General features: G+C 37.5%; 1 protein-coding gene across 1 annotated transcript; it reads left to right on the forward strand.

The window, feature by feature from the left end:
- Positions 1-658: 658 nt before the first annotated feature.
- dnaaf4 (dynein axonemal assembly factor 4) lies at positions 659-17,987 on the forward strand (the record flags this gene model as incomplete). The annotated part of the gene is given in 9 exon segments (NM_001011174.1): positions 659-938; positions 1,197-1,344; positions 3,052-3,185; positions 4,373-4,568; positions 7,421-7,572; positions 7,993-8,102; positions 8,204-8,357; positions 12,508-12,613; positions 17,725-17,987. Coding segments are annotated over 9 exon segments (1,236 nt in total). The 3' UTR covers positions 17,838-17,987.
- Positions 17,988-18,570: the final 583 nt, after the last annotated feature.

Here is an 18,570-nt window from a genome sequence, read left to right on the forward strand (position 1 = left end):
GCCGGATCATAAAATTGTGGATTTGGTGCATTCCTGTTTTAAAGGAGACATATTGGATAAATGGGAAAAACGCTAATTTTGTAGGCAATTATGAATAATATACGGTGCTGGTTTCCCTTTGGGCTAAACATTAATCCTATCTGTAACAATGGCCCCTGGCTCCCCAGCTCATCCAGAGGATTCAGCCAGCAGGAAGTGGAACAGATGGGCGGGGCTAGTGGGGTTTTTGTGGAATTTCTCAATAAATCAGTTAGAAACACAACTTTTTAAGCACAATCATTCTATATCTAGAGGAGTATAATTCACTGGTACATTCATAATTTTTATAGGATATGTCTCCTTTAAACCCCTGTAGAAATGAATAAAGTCAGGGGAGTTCTAACGTCACTCTTTTATAAATATGCCCCTACATATCCTGTCCTACGACGAGGTGTCATCATATTTATTGATTACTCGGTGTAAGGGGTAGGTAATGACTAGTCAGAGGTTACAGCTAACTGGGGGCCTCAGCTTTAATCATTATACATATGCTTAACTGAACCATTACCCACCGCCCCATGTAAGTAATATTCATGCGTGCATCTAAGAAGACAATAACTGTAATGAACCAATCCATAGAAATCCTTGCATCAGATACTTAACTCTCAACTCAACTATTAGCGTGAGTGCCAATTATAGTGCCGGATTGCAAGCCGCATGCGCAGAGGTACATCACATAGACAAACCGGAAGTCGTGGCTTATATGCGGAAGCAACACGGAAACTGTATAGGTTTCCCATAGCAACGGCCTGACGCTTTGGCTTTAGAATTCCAACATGCCTATCATAGCGAATGATTATACGTGGGAGCAAACTGAGAATGAACTTTATATACGTGTCCCCTTAAAAGGTGCCAAAGCCTCGGGGTCACATGTGCTTTGTACTGAGAGGTACCTAAAGGTAAGTCATGGAGAAAGTTCCTGTACAAGCCAATGGAACGGCTGCTGTGCTTACAGTGTTTACGGTCCTGTCGGTAAAATCACATGTACAATTAACTTACAAGTAGTCGCAAAGAGGTATAATAGTAGTGTGCTAAACTTATTGCAGGCTTTTTTTTTAATTGATCAAACTATATCATATAACATTTCTGTATGTACTTTGACTAATGTAAATTTGATTTTGCACAACGTCTATAACCATTCCTCTTTCTGTTCTTAGGTCAATTTCCCCCCTTTCCTTTTTGAAGTGTTCCTTTTTGCTCCAATTGATGACAACAAAAGCAGTGCAAAGATTGGCAATGGAGTTATCCTCTTTAATCTGCACAAGAAGGAGCCTGCCGTATGGGATGCACTTACCTTGGCAAATAGTAAGTTTGGCTTTAGAACAGGGGTCACTAACATTATTTATACAAAAGCAACATTTAAATGTGAAAAAGTTGGGGAGAAACATGAAAAAAGTTCCAAAGGGGTTCCCAATACCGGCTTTAGAACATAAAGCCATTGGAGTATAGACTTAGGAATTTCAGGTGATACAACTGTGCATTTAGCATTGATGTATTATTAATGATAAACTAAAGAGTTCTTATAACCCAGGCTCCTCCATCCCACAACCTCCCAATCTGCATCATAACTGCACTGATACCTGTAACTCTTTTAAAATGTAGAGCAGCACAGTGGTATTGGCAGGTGCCATTTCACATTGCTTCAGGTTCTCTTGTCTAAGATCACTGACATTGAACATAGAACCTAGGGATATAAACACACTTTTATTCTGCTTTAACATAGGGATCCTATGTATTCCCAACTGCTTTAATTTACTGGTGGGCCCAGGACAAAAAATGTGATTTGAGGGCCCATGTCTACTAAAGAGACCTACTTTTTTATTAGAAAGATCCCTGAGGAACATTTGTTCCAAAGAGCCAAAGAGCAGAAATTGACCCCCCCCCCCAAAAAAAATGTATTAGTTGTATGTTGTAAAGCTGTGGGGATGCTTTATGCACACGTTATAGCAGGCCTGATGGTGGGATCCCTGGGCCTTGGGAAAATGCCCCATTAATTAAATAATCCTGTTTAGAAACACATTTCTGACGGTCAGTCAAATTATGAGAAGAGTGTTTAACAAGTTAGCAGTGCTGAGTTCTAACTGCCAAATACTTACTGTAGAAGGAAACGAATAATCATTGGGGGATGCCAATTTGTTAAACACAATTGTAATCACTAATCACAGCCCCTGGGTCAATGCTCCTGTTTGCTGAAAGCTGTGAGGAGGGGTACTAGTGTAGGATTACCATTACTATTGCCATCTTATTACTTTTCATTGATTGTCTCTGTGACCCTGGGCATGCATGTGCAGTAGAGCAAAATTATGGCTTTTTCCTTCTGACTGCAGCTTCTGACTCTACTGTGCATGCGCACATTGGCAGAGAGGGATAGAGAAGATGGCAACGGGGCTCTTGCACAGTAGTACTCTAGGCTAATGTAGTTTTCAGAGAACAGGAGCACCAGCCAGGGGTCTAAGCCCTAAAAAATTAGTGTCCCCAATGATTATGCCTTTCCTCTTCCTTTAAACCATGACACTTAACAAGCAGTACCTGTAAGTTAATGAGAGACTTAACCATTTAGAAAAGTTATATTTTGCACTGAAATGGAAACCTCATTACAGAGCAGAAAAGAGCCTTTCTAAAGGTGTCACCATATCAACATTTGTCAAATCAACCCTGAAATATTCTTTGTAGCGGGGTTGTTACATTTGCAAGACCTAAAGCATTAATGAATCTGAAATATTGACTTCTTATCTTTGTAAAGTATGCATTCCTTGTACATTTGTCTTAAAGGGCGAGTTTACCTTAAAATTAATGTTTAGTGAGATGTTGACAGTGGTATTCTAAGAAAATTTTAGTTGGTTTTTAGTTTTTATTCTTAAGTGATTTTGAGATATTGATTTTTTCTGCTGCTCATCAGTTTGAAATTTTAAAGATCGCTGTATATAGCATCTGGTAATAGTTAACTCACCCTTCACTATAAAACCTTGGTGCTAGAATGCCAGTCCTAGAAGTTAACTATGTACATTTTAGTGGGAAAGGAAGAAATGCAAAAAATCCGTGAAAATGCTGTTGCAAAAGAACAGGAGAAGGCACAACAAGAAACAAAAGCCAGAGCCGAAAGGAAGAGAGAAAATGAAAAATATTCTTTAGAAGTCACAATGAAGGTAAGTTGTACAGATGGGCGATATCGGGGAACATGTAGGCTAATTCGATTGTTTGGCCCTTGGCCTGGGCCAAATTATAATGGCGGCAATGGGGCAGTCAGTTCAGGGACGGCATCAATGAGCCGATGTGGTCCCCGATCCGACTAGAGCTTTTAACCTGCCCGATCAATATCTGGCCAATTTGAGGTCAGATATCAGTCGGGCATGCCCCTCGTTCCTGCCCCTACACAGGCTGAATCAAGGGACCGATATTGGCAGCTGCAATCGGCCCGTGTATGGCCACCTTTACACACTTTTATCTGAATCATTAAAAACTCCAGATTTTTATTATGCATTTTATAGGGACTAATTTTTACTTCAGGCAAGTTTTTACATACTACTAATTTACTAAGTAAATGTCTTTCTCTAAAAAGCCTATTTGCACATAATTAAAGAAGACAGTTAGGTGGCTTCAGGGGGCACCTATTTAGGTGTGTATTCTTTGTTTTGTTCTCTTTTAATTGCTTAGCAAAACAAGTTGGGGCCATTTTCACCCATATAAGGTAAATCTTAGGGACCTGTGACAGAAGGGCTTGTTCACTTCACTGAAGTGCAGTTTCGTAAGTAATTCACCATGCTTTTATACCCACAGTGCAGATTTTTTTCTATCATAATTCCAGCATTATAGCATCCGACACAGTGTTAAAATGTGCGCAATTCTGCTTGTGTTTTAATGCAAAATTGACACAGTTTCACTGGAAATTCTGGTTTTCTGTGAGTTTTCACACAGGAAGCAGTGGGTTCCACTGAGTCAATTTGTGCACTCCATGCATACAGATTGTTGGGGTGCATTGGTACCTGGTGGCAAAATGCACAAGGACAAGGAACACTATTGGATGCAATGAGCAATTTGAGAAATGGCTTTGTCAATTTTATGGCAACTGTGGTTGGGATTAGTAACTGAGCCCTATAGTTTTGATATTTTACTTTGCCTTTTTGGTCTTTTGAGTAGTAAGGATGGTATTTAATTAGTCTGCTTATTTTATTATTCTGTTCAGATTACTGTCATTCTAAAAATATAATATATATTTATAAATATATATTTATCATACTGTGCTAGTGGATTATGATGTTGGCACTTTATAAATAGATGTTTATTATAATATTGCTACCTACAATTGTATTAAAAAAATATAAATTTAATTTAGATTGAGGATGCAGAGAGAAAACGCATAGAGGATGTCAAACATGAGGAAAGGAAGAAAGCAACAGAGGAATTGGAGAAGTGGAAAGAAAAGGAGAGAATTCAGGAATTAAATGAAAAGATCCAGAAAAAGCAAATGAGAAGAGAGAATGAAAGCAATAAAGCAGTACACACAAGGTCTTCAGAACACTGCTCCACTGGTAATGTATGAACTATAATTATCCCAAACATTGCAAATGTGTTAGATGCAGGTTGGAATATTTGGAACATGCACCTAAAGTACTGAGGACGTAATTAAAAAAGGTGCATTTGTTGCTTTGTGTTTTCATTATTAGTAGAAAATATAGATACTGTACAGTAACAGTTATTGTGATATTTATAGAATTTATATGTTTATAGATACATTTTTATTACTCTTCTTACTAACTCTACTAACATATGTCAACCCATGATGGTTTTACATTTGTTTCCTTATGGAATTGAAAACCATAAAGGTTGAATATCACTGCAAAGCACATACAGTGGCTTGCAAAAGTATTCGGCCCCCTTGAACTTTTCCACATTTTGTCACATTACAGCCACAAACATGAATCAATTTTATTGGAATTCCACGTGAAAGACCAATACAAAGTGGTGTACACGTGAGAAGTGGAACAAAAATCATACATGATTCCAAACATTTTTTACAAATAAATAACTGCAAAGTGGGGCGTGCGTAATTATTCAGCCCCCTGAGTCAATACTTTGTAGAACCACCTTTTGCTGCAATTACAGCTGCCAGGCTTTTAGGGTATGTCTCTACCAGCTTTGCACATCTAGAGACTGAAATCCTTGCCTATTCTTCTTTGCAAAACAGCTCCAGCTCAGTCAGATTAGATGGACAGCGTTTGTGAACAGCAGATTTCAGATCTTGCCACAGATTCTCGATTGGATTTAGATCTGGACTTTGACTGGGCCATTCTAACACATGGATATGTTTTGTTTTAAACCATTCCATTGTTGCCCTGGCTTTATGTTTAGGGTCGTTGTCCTGCTGGAAGGTGAACCTCCGCCCCAGTCTCAAGTCTTTTGCAGACTCCAAGAGGTTTTCTTCCAAGATTGCCCTGTATTTGGCTCCATCCATCTTCCCATCAACTCTGACCAGCTTCCCTGTCCCTGCTGAAGAGAAGCACCCCCAGAGCATGATGCTGCCACCACCATATTTGACAGTGGGGATGGTGTGTTCAAAGTGATGTGCAGTGTTAGTTTTCCGCCACAAATAGCGTTTTGCATTTTGGTCTCATCTGACCAGAGCACCTTCTTCCACATGTTGTGTCCCCCACATGGCTTGTGGTAAACTTCAAACAGGACTTCTTATGGTTTTCTGTTAACAATGGCTTTCTTCTTGCCACTCTTCCATAAAGGCCAACTTTGTGCAGTGCACGACTAATAGTTGTCCTATGGACAGATTCCCCCACCTGAGCTGTAGATCTCTGCAGCTCGTCCAGAGTCACCATGGGCCTCTTGGCTGCATTTCTGATCAGCGCTCTCCTTGTTCAGCCTGTGAGTTTAGGTGGACGGCCTTGTCTTGGTAGGTTTACAGTTGTGCCATACTCCTTCCATTTCTGAATGATCGCTTGAACAGTGCTCCGTGGGATGTTCAAGGCTTTGGAAATCTTTTTGTAGCCTAAGCCTGCTTTAAATTTCTCAATAACTTTATCCCTGACCTGTTTGGTGTGTTCTTTGGACTTCATGGTGTTGTTGCTCCCAATATTCTCTTAGACAACCTCTGAGGCCGTCACAGAGCAGCTGTATTTGTACTGACATTAGATTACACACAGGTGCACTCTATTTAGTCATTAGCACTCATCAGGCAATGTCTATGGGCAACTGACTGCACTCAGACCAAAGGGGGCTGAATAATTATGCACACCCCACTTTGCAGTTATTTATTTGTTAAAAATGTTTGGAATCATGTATGATTTTCGTTCCACTTCTCACGTGTACACCACTTTGTATTGGTCTTTCACGTGGAATTCCAATAAAATTGATTCATGTTTGTGGCTGTAATGTGACAAAATGTGGAAAAGTTCAAGGGGGCCGAATACTTTTGCAAGCCACTGTAGTTTTGTTCTATGTTTTTAGGTGAGAAATTGTTGTCCCAGTCTATGGTGCACGTAATGTGGTAAAATTCACTTTAAACGTCATTAGTGTATATTTATTTTTTGTAACATACATTAATTGAGGCTGTACTGTAGTCACTATTACCTAGGTGTTCTATTACTTGCACCTTTATAATGTGTTTCGGGTTGTTAGAGATCCCAGGATCCAGTATAGTATCTTAACAGTCTGTGGCATGCAAGTGTCAAGTAGTAAATTTGTAGTAAATTTGTTGTAAAATTTTCCCATGTTTGGCTGCATTTTGCCCAGTGCCTAGGCTCCCTGGTTGTGATCAGCAACTAGAAGCATGCTCACTGGAAGCCACGGGCAGGGTGACCTAAGCAGGGAGAGTCTTTAAACCTCTAGCCATCTTGCCTCTGAAACATATGCACCATGATAGAGTCGCAGCATATAGTTGAAATGAAGGGCGTAACAATAACATTTGTAAACAGAATAATAAACAAGGCACTGAATAAACATAACTCCCTGATATCTTGAGTGTAATATATGTTTTAAGTTATTTTTTTTATTTTCTCTGATGATGTTGTAGTAGTATTCAGACCAACACCCATAAGAATATGTGACATTGCTTAATTTATGTTTGCCTTATTTAAAATTTCTGCACATAATTAATCTCAAAGGAATTATAAATATTGTGGCACATTTATGTTTTTCCATGGCACCTTTCAGTCCTTTAAGACAGGAAATATTGCATTGTACTGCTATAGCTAGATACTCTGTCTCTGTTTAGCTCTCTTTTTCTGTCTGCCCCCTTGTGGCGGGATTGAAATTTCTTGTTTGAGCCAAGGTAAACAGCTTGTGGTATATTAGCTTTTTGGATTGCTGCTCAGTTGTTTTTATAAAAAAAAATATATATATATATTTTTTATAAACTCTGCCTATGTTCTTTTAGCAACATCTGTACAAAATGACAGTCCAGTTAATGTCAAGCAAAAAGAGAAGATTTTGCCTCCCACTCGGTCCACTGGATGCATTCAGATCCAGTTTACCCCTCGTGTCTTTCCTACAGCACTCAGAGAATCCCGTGTGGCAGAGGAAGAAGAGGTAAGGACGAATGGACCATTACGTACAATAACATTTATATGTGTTCATTGCAGAAGCCCGATTCAAGTAAGAAAACTTTGATATTGCCAATGGTTATGTATTACTGCTGTACTCCAAAGCCAGATGAGCCAACACAAAACCAAACAAATCAGTCCAGGAAGGCATGTGGTACTACAAGTTTTATATTTCTGTTTTATAAGTATTTTACAAAAGCAGCTGCAAGTCCGGTCACGCTATAATAGATGCAAATCTATTTAGTTATACATATTGATGCCATCCATGCCATCTATGTAAAATGCCTCTTCTGAAACTTTTGAGTGTGCCTGTAATTTTGGGGTCTCCTCAGTGGGATACGTCAACAGGTGCAGCAGATCTGTGTAAAAAATACTGATGTTTAATTTCTTTCCTACTTTTTCACAGTGGTTACACAAGCAGGCCGAAGCCCGAAGGGCCATTAATGTGGTTGATCCTGGACTTCAAGACTTGACCGATGAGGAAAAAAACCCAGAGTGGCTTAAAGATAAAGGAAAGTAAGTATTATTATAAGAAAGCATAAAATAAGTTTACATAAAGAATTGTCACCAAGTTCATTATATGAGTCATGCTGACATTATCTCCTCTTCTGACACAGCAAGCTCTTTGCAGCTGGAGACATTCTTGCTGCAGTGAATGCTCTCAACCTGGCTATACAGTTAAATAATAAGATTCCCGAACTTTATCTCAATCGATCTGCCTGTCATCTTAAACTAAGAAACCTTCATAAAACAATTGAGGACTCATCAAAGGTATGCTTTAGAACATGTATGTATCTTGATCACTAAGCTGCTTTTAGCTCTGTCGGTCACCCTCTTCCAGTCCCTTTATTCTCTTGGCCTTTGTGACACTGCCTTGTCCTGGTATTCATCTTACCTCACAAATCATTCTTTCAGTTTCTTTTACAATGGAGCATCATCTTCTTGCTTAACACTTTTGGGGTTCCTCAAGGCTGTGTCTTGGACCCCTTATTACTTTGTCTCTATTCTTCTTCCCTTGGCAAACTAATCAACTCATATGGCTTTCAGTACCGCCTCTGGTACTAAGATCTATCTCTCCTCTCCTGATCTCAACCCAGAGCTCTTGATTCACATTTCTTCATGCCTGTCTGCACTTGGATGTCCCAACACTACTTAAAACCACTAAATTAAACCTCTTTAAGACAGAATTGGTCCTCTTTCCCTCATCCAATATCCATAACCTTCCAGAGGTATCTATCACAGTTAACAATTTCACTATTGCCCCTTCTCCCCAGGTAATGAAGGCCTGGGCAGAATGGTGGATAACCCCAATACAATAGTCTTGGGTTTATCCACCATTCTGCCCTGGCCTTCACTCCTCATATCCAGTCATTTATTAAATCATGTCACTTTCACCTAAGAAATATTTCTAAAATACGATCATCACCCAAGATGCTGCGAAAATTCTAATTCACTCTGTCATCATATCACACCTGGACTACTGTAACTCTCTTCTAATTCTAATTCTAATTGTCCCTCCAGAGTCTGTCACCTCTCCAGTCCATAATGAGTACTGCTGCCAGGCTTATCCATTTCAGCAACCGCTCATCCTTTGACAATCCCTGTACTGGCTTCTGCTACCATCCAGAATAAAATTCAAACTATTGACCCATACATTTAAAGCAGTTCACAAGTCTGTCCCACCCTACATCTCTTAAATGATCTCTAGATACTCCCCAAACTGCTTGTTACACTCCTCTAAGGGCAAAGACATACATTGATTAGTCGTTGCAACTTTTTAAAAGTTGCGCCGAGTAATCCATGTGATAAGTCGCTGCGACCGGCAGCTTCGTCCTAATGGCCTGCTCCTCAACTCATAACCTCCTCACACACTTGCATTCAGGATTTTATCTCTTCTCTTAAATTCTCTCTCACGTTCTGTCCAACTTTCTATTATATAATAATGTATGTATATTTTCATTTATATAGCACTACTTGTGCATTCAGTAAAACAATACATTAATAGAACAAATAGGTTACTACAATAATAAAATACAAATAAATGCAAAATACAGTTAAATTCAATATTAAGTGATAAGGGTCTGCATTCACCTCAGTCTGTGTGTGTTGCTTTCACATACTGCACAAATCACATTAGTTTTTCTAAATATATTGTAAATTAAACTTTTTTTTAACAAATCCTGTCATATAGGCAAGCCCCTCTGAATCAAAACTTAACCGTTCTTTTGAGGTGGAGTTTATAGAAAGCTTTGCAATGCCGAATGTCTGGCCAAGAAGAGGTGCTTGAGGAGGGATATGATTAATGTTCCCTCTAAGCTATATGCTTGTGTACATAGCAGTATAGAGAACAAGCTGTGGTTCACAGAGGACATTTTATGTGGTAAAACAAAATTTTGTATTTTCTTTATTGATCACATTGTATTTTTAATTAGTGCACACTGGTTTCAGACTTGTTACAAGGTCATTTTTGTACATACAGCCAAAAAGAAAATAGAAGGAATGTTGGATATAATCACTGTGTGTAAATAAATAAGGGTAACTTACAGTAAGTTTTAATCACCAGAAGATCATCCAAAAGATTCAAGGATATCCATTCAGATTAGAAGAAAGGAGTTTTTTTTTACAGTGAGAGCTGCAAAGCTGTGGAATTCTTTTGCTAAAATGTTTGTACTGGCAGATACATTCAAGAAAGGGTTGGCTGCCATTTATCAAGGAGAAAATACAGGGTTACTAAAATTAGATTTTAGCAAAAAGTTATCTAGGTACTGGTCTCATTACCCTCTTGAAAGAAATCTTGCCCCTTTGAGGCAAGTTGAAAACAACCTTAAAAAAATCCTGCAAATCTTTGTATTATTTGTCCATTTGACTGCTACTGGAATTAATCAGTGGTCTGTAGAAAACAGCATACTATTTAAAATCCATTTAAGCACAAATGTTCAGTTCAGAATCATAAATGCATACTCTTGAAAGCATTTAGCCCCCCAAGATATTTTGTAATTTTTTACATTTTTTGTTGACTGTGTTACTTTTTAAAGGGATGATTTATCATAGTTCAGCAAGTTTTACCATGCTCTGCTGACAAGTTACAGAGACTTTAGAGTTAACAATTTAGTTGCAGAAAATAATTGTGCAAATCCATTCTCAGACAGGTGATAGTGTTTCCCATAGAGCAGAATGACTTTTGACTGCTTAAAGCAGTTAGATTCATTTTGATGAACAGACACATAACTTTGATAACTTTGTCAGTTCATTGAAGGCCAAGGAAAGGCTAATTCTCTGAGGGTGCCAAAATGTTAGGCTATTTTCCCTGGTCAGGTGCTACCTTTCAGAGAAAAAACATTGACCCAAGAAAAAAACACATAAACGTTTTGACATCTTACTTTAGTCCCAGGCAGCCCCTGCTTAGGCTTGGGCTAGGCCTTGCATATGCACATTAGAGTAACATTTTCCAGTTATACTTTAGGGATGCCTGGGAATGGTAAGTAAAATAACAACGCTACTTTTCCCAGGCCAGTGAATTTCTTTTCCTAAAGGAGCTGTCTTGAAAAAATAATATTGTCAAAATGTGTACCAAGGTGAATAATAGATTTTTTATGAAGATTAACGTTTTGGTGCCATATTTAAAAAAAAAACAAAAAAACGAAAACTTATAAATGGTAAAAACCAGAGAGGAATAAAATTTAACACTGAAGATGCGTATTTAGAGCTGTATATGAGAAATGTCTAGCCATCGCCACTTCAAGTACATTCACTTAGTATTAGTGATTTCTTGTCGCTGAGGTAGTTTGGAGCCTTAACAACCATTGCTTAGTGACAGGTAATTCATTATTTCATATATATTACTATGTAAATTTGTACACTACAATGCCCTTACAATTACTTGTATAATTTTATTTTATTTTAAATTTTGCATGTCACCAGCATATAGTTCTTTAAAGAGATACTGACACCTGAAATTAACCTGTTTTTTTTAAATATATCATTACAATGTGTTTGCATGAGCTTTACAATTTTGCCATAAAAAGTATTTGCCTGATGCTTATACATTACCTAACTGATCCCCATTGTTCTTCTATAAGGGGGCAGCCATATTTGTGCAGTAGTAGTCCGTTAGCATAAGAAGCTAAAACTGACAGGTTAAGAGGGGGCAGTCAGGTTGGCAAAACAGTCAGGTTTAGGAACTTTAAGTAACAATTATTACAAAAGCGTATCATAATATGTATTGCATTTATGCTCTGCACTGTGTGAAGCGGTAAGGCTATGGCCACAAGAGGCTGATTCTCAGCCTGCAGATAAACGGAGAACTAAAATCAGCCCTACGCTGTAACAGCCTTTCCATGTGCTTTCACCAGGAACTACTATGTTGGCCTGGGTGCAGGCACATGGAGTAGATTATGATGCCATAGCCTAACCACTTTACACAGTGCAGAGCATAAATGCAATACATGTTATGATATGATAAAATGCTTTCTGGGCATATGCTTTGTACACCTATAGTGCTATACAAATCCACTTAAGATAAATAATTTAAAAATATATATTTCTTGCTTATTGAAGCCAGTTGTGCCATATAAAATGAAAAGCATATTTTTAAAAATAATATACCCCCAGTTTAATATACACAATATTTAGCTCATAGCTGCCTTTTTAAATGCTTAAGAAGTGGTGTATTATATGTCATTGTAGTTAAAATGGGTGTGAGTAGTTTAAATGATCTTGAACAGAATTTTAATTTACCTTGAGAATATGTGAAGCAGCTGAAAACCAGTTTGTGCACTTTGCTTTTATGAATTATGTACAACACACTATCTGGTTGTTTAAAAACGTTAATGCATTTTATAAGCTGTGCTATGCACTGAACAAAGGGAAATAAAATATTTCTTGCATCGGTCATATTTTGTACTTTTGTTTTTTAATATAGGCTTTGGAGCTTCTCACACCACCTGTCCAAGGCAATGCCAGTGCCAGAATTAAGGCTCATTTAAGGCGGGGCACAGCTTTCTGTGAACTGGAACTTTATGTTGAAGGTATGACTTGTTTTTCTGTTAGACTGAAAAAGGGGACAGAGTAGAGGAAGCTACGTCATGTGTCTTGGAAACATTGTATCCATTGCAGTTTTGGTTCTTCTGTAATGAGATTCTCCAATCTCTCCAGCGCAGTGGTTTTTAAACTTATTGTGTTAATGTTGACTTTTGAGCAGCACTGTATTTTGGGAGGACGAACCTTCACGTGCCTCTTCCTTACAGCCCGAATGTTGCTTGGGCAAAAGAAAGTGGCCTACTTTGCATGTGCTGACGAGGACTTTCTGGTACCCCTGCTCTGCAACTGGGATTAATTGTCAAGTGTTTGTTTTTTTCTCCCCCAATAGTTTTATATTACCATATAGGCAAACAAGAGTTCCCACCCTAAAGATGTCACCCTGTACTTGTGCCCTTGAGCGTCAATATGGTAAATATAGCGCTACCTTTGAGTTGTGGGGTGTTTCCTCAAATGTGTAGCATTCAATATGGTATGATCTTTGTTTGAGCACTCTGTTATAAAATATGCCAAACGATAAATAACAGGAAAGGTATGTTTCTCTGTTGTATCATGACTGTACACACATGCAACAACATAAAAGTTGACAAGTTTGCACCATCTAGTAACTTATAGCAAACAAGTGGTCGGTAAATGCTGCTTATTGATTGGTTGCTATGAGTTTCTAGACCTAGTGCAACTTTTATTATACATCCCCCCTAAGAGTGTTGTAAAGTTCTAAGGCTCTGAAATGGGTACAGAACTACATAAGTAGTTCTACATATGAGAAGGTAGCCATACACTTGTCACTCTCCAATGGGGACAGAGTGTCAATGCTGAAGATCCTGTTAAAACAAAATGAAAATAAAACAATCAATTTCGCAAGCTAAAAACTAGAGCATTGGTGTGAGGGCAAGGGAAGGGCACAATATTTTAATTAGAAAGGAGAGGTAATGATACAACTAAGGAATAATATGAGGACTGACTAATAGGGACACTAACACAAAGTGAAAGTTTTTAGGAAAACTATAGACAGAATCAGATTTCGGTGTACCTGAATAAATACCAAATAATTAGTTTATTTTAGGTACTGAATAATCTTACCATGGCCCAAACAGCCTTACTCGTATAGGGAGTAAGGAGAAGCAGTAGCTTGTCTCACTTCTTCAGTTGCTGTTATAAACCCAGTGTTGAAAAGAATAGCAATGTTAAGAGGTCTGGCAAATGAATAACAGTGCTTGAATCTATATTTATTTGTCTGCCACCTTTGGTGAAATGAAAAAGTAATTTTATTAAGAGATGTTACACAGAGTGCAATGAATGTAGGATTGCAAACTAAAGAATCTATTGTGTGCTAGTCCCAAACTAATGCTGGTATGCCCAGTATAAATAGTCCATTTGCTTTCTTGCCTCAGATTTCAAAGAAAAAGAAAATTGCTTCATCTATAGGGCCTTTGACATTGGAAGTATTAAAAAAGACTTTTTATGGCCTCATTCAAAAGACACTTTGGTGAATTCTGTCTGATGTGCGATTGAACAATGCAATAATAATTCTGCTAGAAAGTATAAAAACTCTAGTCCTAAACTCGCATGAAGTAGCTCTTGTAACAGGAGGGCCATAACAATGCGGTGCTTAATTTTCTGTTTAAAAAGCTTGACAGTAAGTAGATGCTTTTATCGTAGCAGCTCAATGGCACTTGACTGAAAACCGTTTTGACCTGCTCATGCTTTTTCCTAGTAGAGAGAACACAGACAGAACAGATTCTCATTTGTGGAATAGTTATTGGTTTATTGAACAAAGTAACTTCTCAATCACAATCAATACAATAATATTATATAGGATGGTTTATGAAGAGTAATAAGCATGAACTGTAAACGATTACTTTTTCATTTTCATTCTGTAAAGAATGTTTCTCTTGCTTAGCACCCTATATTATGCCCACATTTACCTACATGCAACAATGGAATGTTCAGGAGATAAACCTGTAAACTGCCATATATGTATGTATATTTTTACTTATAAAGCACAACTTATGGACGCAGTACTGTACAGCAAGCCTTCCTTTTGCTTCTTTATTTTAAGAAAAAATTAAAATCAAGGAAAATCTACAATTTGGGGCTAAATTAAGATAAAGGTGTTAACTTAAAAATATATAACTTAAGATAATAGGGCTTATTTACTAACGCAAGTACAACAGTAAAATTCTAAAATGGATACAAAATTGAGTATTTGTCAATGTTATTCACAAAGGTATTTTTTACCTACATGCTCCTTGGCACCTTGTGGCAAGGGCCAGTTAACTGTTTAACCTGCTCTTATAGTCGGCAAATGCACACCAATGAGCATATTTAATAGTGTGTAAACCAGCATCACCAGAGATGTTGCCCACAGCAACCAATCAGTATTTAGATTTGAATGGTCACTTACAGGTTAAAAAACAAAAGCAAACATCTGATTGGTTGCTATGGGCAATATCTCTGATGATGTTGGCTTAAGTACTATAATAAATACGCCCCTAGATACAAGGGAAACCTAAAATTAACACCAGCCTGGGCATGCAGGAAATTCCAGGGATCCCTTATGGAAGATGTCTGAAGACTGTTTTGGCTCCAAACCCCTTTGTAATCAAACTGGTGGACATTTGAACATTTGGCCCCCTTAGCTCAAATTTGAGGGCATATGTGCATTAAAATTGAGCTTTGTATATAGAGGTGCATAGGTAAACACAAGCTATGAAGTATAATGCAGATTGAGATGGTTCTTGCTCCGATTCTTTAATGCCAGGCTTTTCAGGGGGCAGAGTTGGATTTGAATAACGTTAACAATGACACCAATGTATTGTTGGGTATTGCGCACTTCAAAATAGCATATTAGCTACTATTTAAGCACAATTTCTAGTAGTGTTAAAATACAGGTATGGGATCCCTTATCCGGAAACCCGTTATCCAGAAAGCTCCAAATTACGGAGAGCCCATCTCCCATAGACTCTATTTTAATCAAATAATTTAGGATTTTAAAACTGATTTCCTTTTTCTCTGTAGTAATAAAACAGTACCTTGTAATTGATCCAAACTAAGATATAAATAATCCTTATTGGATGCAAAACAATCCTATTGGGTTTAATTAACGTTTTGTTGATTTTTTTAGTAGACTTAAGGTATGGAGATCCAAATTATGGAAAGACCCCTTATCCGGAATACCCTTGGTCCTGAGCATTCTGGATAATGGGCCCTAATACTGTACAAAATAACATTGGTATAAACATGTTTTATTTACAAAGGGTACACACAATAATTGGTTTCCCAGCAGCTGTATCACTGTACTTCAGTCAGTGTTCTTGGCTCTCCAGCAGTGCATATGCTCTTGAGCAAAATGTATGAACGATTGCATGTATGTTCTGGAGGCATGTTTACATAATCATGGTCTGCCATTACCAGCTTCCTTATGGTAATTTTGGAGAGTCTGTATGTTCTTCCTGGGGCTGCATGGTTTCTTCCAGGTATTACAGTTACCTCCACACTCCAAAAACTTACAGGCAGGTTAATTGGCTCCTGATAAAACTGACCATAGTGTGAATGCGATAGGGACCTTAGATTGTAAGCTCCACTGGAGCAGGGACTAATGTAAATGGAGCATAATTTCAGAAATGTGTGGGTGCTAAATAACTACCAGGAAACAAATATATAATATCGCACATGCCTCTCACAGAGAAACATATGAGATATATAATGTATATGCATGAATATAAGAGGTCTTATACGCTCACACATTATTAATAAACTGTATATAGGCATTAAAACATTCTGTGCATTAAGCTATCAAGATATGCCCTCTTCTTTAAGCAAAACAAGGATTGTTTGTCCATATATTGCAATACATTCACAGTCATCCCTGGTCTGAACAGTCCTACACTCACTTTTAACTGATTCATTTAGAATTTTACGGCTTCATTATACATTTTTTACAGGGACTAAGTTATACCTGCAACTTTCTGTCAAGGTTAAAATTCTAAAATAGTTGCTCTTTTTATAGGCCACTACTGGGATCACGTAGGGGCACATATATCAAAGTATGAATCTCCGACATTAAAAAGCATGATACAAAAAATTTGTATTAAATCCAATATTTTCTGATGTGTGCTTAACGTACGAAAATTTTGTATCATGGTCGTACGAAAAGATTGTGGTACGATCTGAAAGTTACAAAATTTTCGTACTCGAACGATCGTAAAAGGTGCAAAAAACTTTTCTGACTTTGAACCTTCTGTGCATGTTTTTGGAAGCCTCCCATAGGACTCAGTTGGCACTTTGCAGCTCCAACCTGGGCCAAGGAAAGTCCCAATACCGAAGCTTGAATGAATTCCAGAATTTTCGTATTCGTTTCTACAAATACGATTTTGTCGCACAAATTGACACAAAGTATGAAAAAATTAAGCAAATTAACGGAAAAATCTGAGAAAATACGCACAGTTCTGAAACTTAGAAAAAACACCAATTTTTAGTATTCAGACTCAATCGTACATTGATGAATGTGCCCCATACTATAGCTGGGACCACAAAATTCATACACAAGAGGCTCTCTGCACTTATAAATATATCAACAGCAAGTAAAGTCAACGGTAGCTTACTACAGTCCCTCTGGCAATTGCTAAAAACTCTGTGTCACATACGGAAAGGAACTAAATGCAGAATTGATGGAGGCAAAAGTGCAAATACGTGGCTCTGTACATCTTGGCTTTTTTTTTTTTATAAATATGGCATAAAGTGCTTTTCTCCAAACTGTGCACCAGCTTACTTTTCCAGCAGTAATAATTTTTTTAACTTTACAGTCTGATAAAAGCTCCAGCAAACTGGTATAATTTTATGGGTTTGAATGCCTAGAGAGTTGTCACTGCATTTACAGTACTGTTTGGCTAACCGCATCTCCAGTTACTTTATTGAATGCCCCCTCCAATGCTAGGCTATGCCCTCTGCTGGCTTGTTGTTAGACAATTTCAACTTTAAGCTGAGCCAGTAACATCCTTATAGAAGATAGGGTAAGGGTTAATTTTGTGTTTTTGTTTACAAGACACTAATTGAATGCCAATGCGCATAACCACATTATCTCTAATTTATCCATTAGGCCTTCAAGACTACGAAACTGCCCTTAAAATTGATCCTACCAATCAGAAAGTGAAATCCGATGCTGAAAAGATTAGACGGATCATTCAATCTTCCCTTCTAGATAATGAATAAGGAATTGTGTGTCTGTGGTAACGTCAAGGATTTGACTTGTGATATAGATTCTTTTTTTTTTTTTATGCTGAAATATTGTTCTACTGAAAAATAATTATTTATAATATTTACATTGTTCCTGTACCTTCACATCAAAATATATCAAAGAAATTAATTTTGGTTTTGTCTTTTTTTTGTTTTTTTAGTGGATTCACATGTTGCATCCTACATAAAATGAATAAAAACTGTTCCAGTGTCAGCACTCTAGGTTTTACGGTCTACAGCAAATAGGGGGTTAATAGCAGCAGCCAGAAAGGAGTGAAATAGCATTTATATAAATATATACCATGAATACCAGGTCACTGCATGCATATGGCAGATGTTATGGCTTTGTTGCAACTAAAAGAAGTGTACAATACAGGCAATATAATAAAATAATAATAAAATGTTCCCAGGTGTGACTTCTAGCTGGAGAAAAAGTAACCATGCCCTAGCCCTTCTGACAGTACTGATATGTCACACACAATCCAAGGTCATTCTTATTGGAAAGTGTGAACAGCCAATGCAGTTTTTACTTTTGCTTTAGAAAAAACACATTTTTTTGGTAAGGTGGGCCACTTTGTTAATTTTATTTAAAAATTATTTTCTGTTTGAAACCTAAATATTTTTTTCTCTTATACAATGAGATATGGTGAATATATGAACAGGAATTAAGTTTGCTTTTAAGTAATGCCACAAAAGATGCAATGAGTGC

The sequence above is a fragment of the Xenopus tropicalis genome, chromosome 3 (assembly GCF_000004195.4).
Source record: "Xenopus tropicalis strain Nigerian chromosome 3, UCB_Xtro_10.0, whole genome shotgun sequence".
NCBI lineage: Eukaryota > Metazoa > Chordata > Amphibia > Anura > Pipidae > Xenopus > Xenopus tropicalis.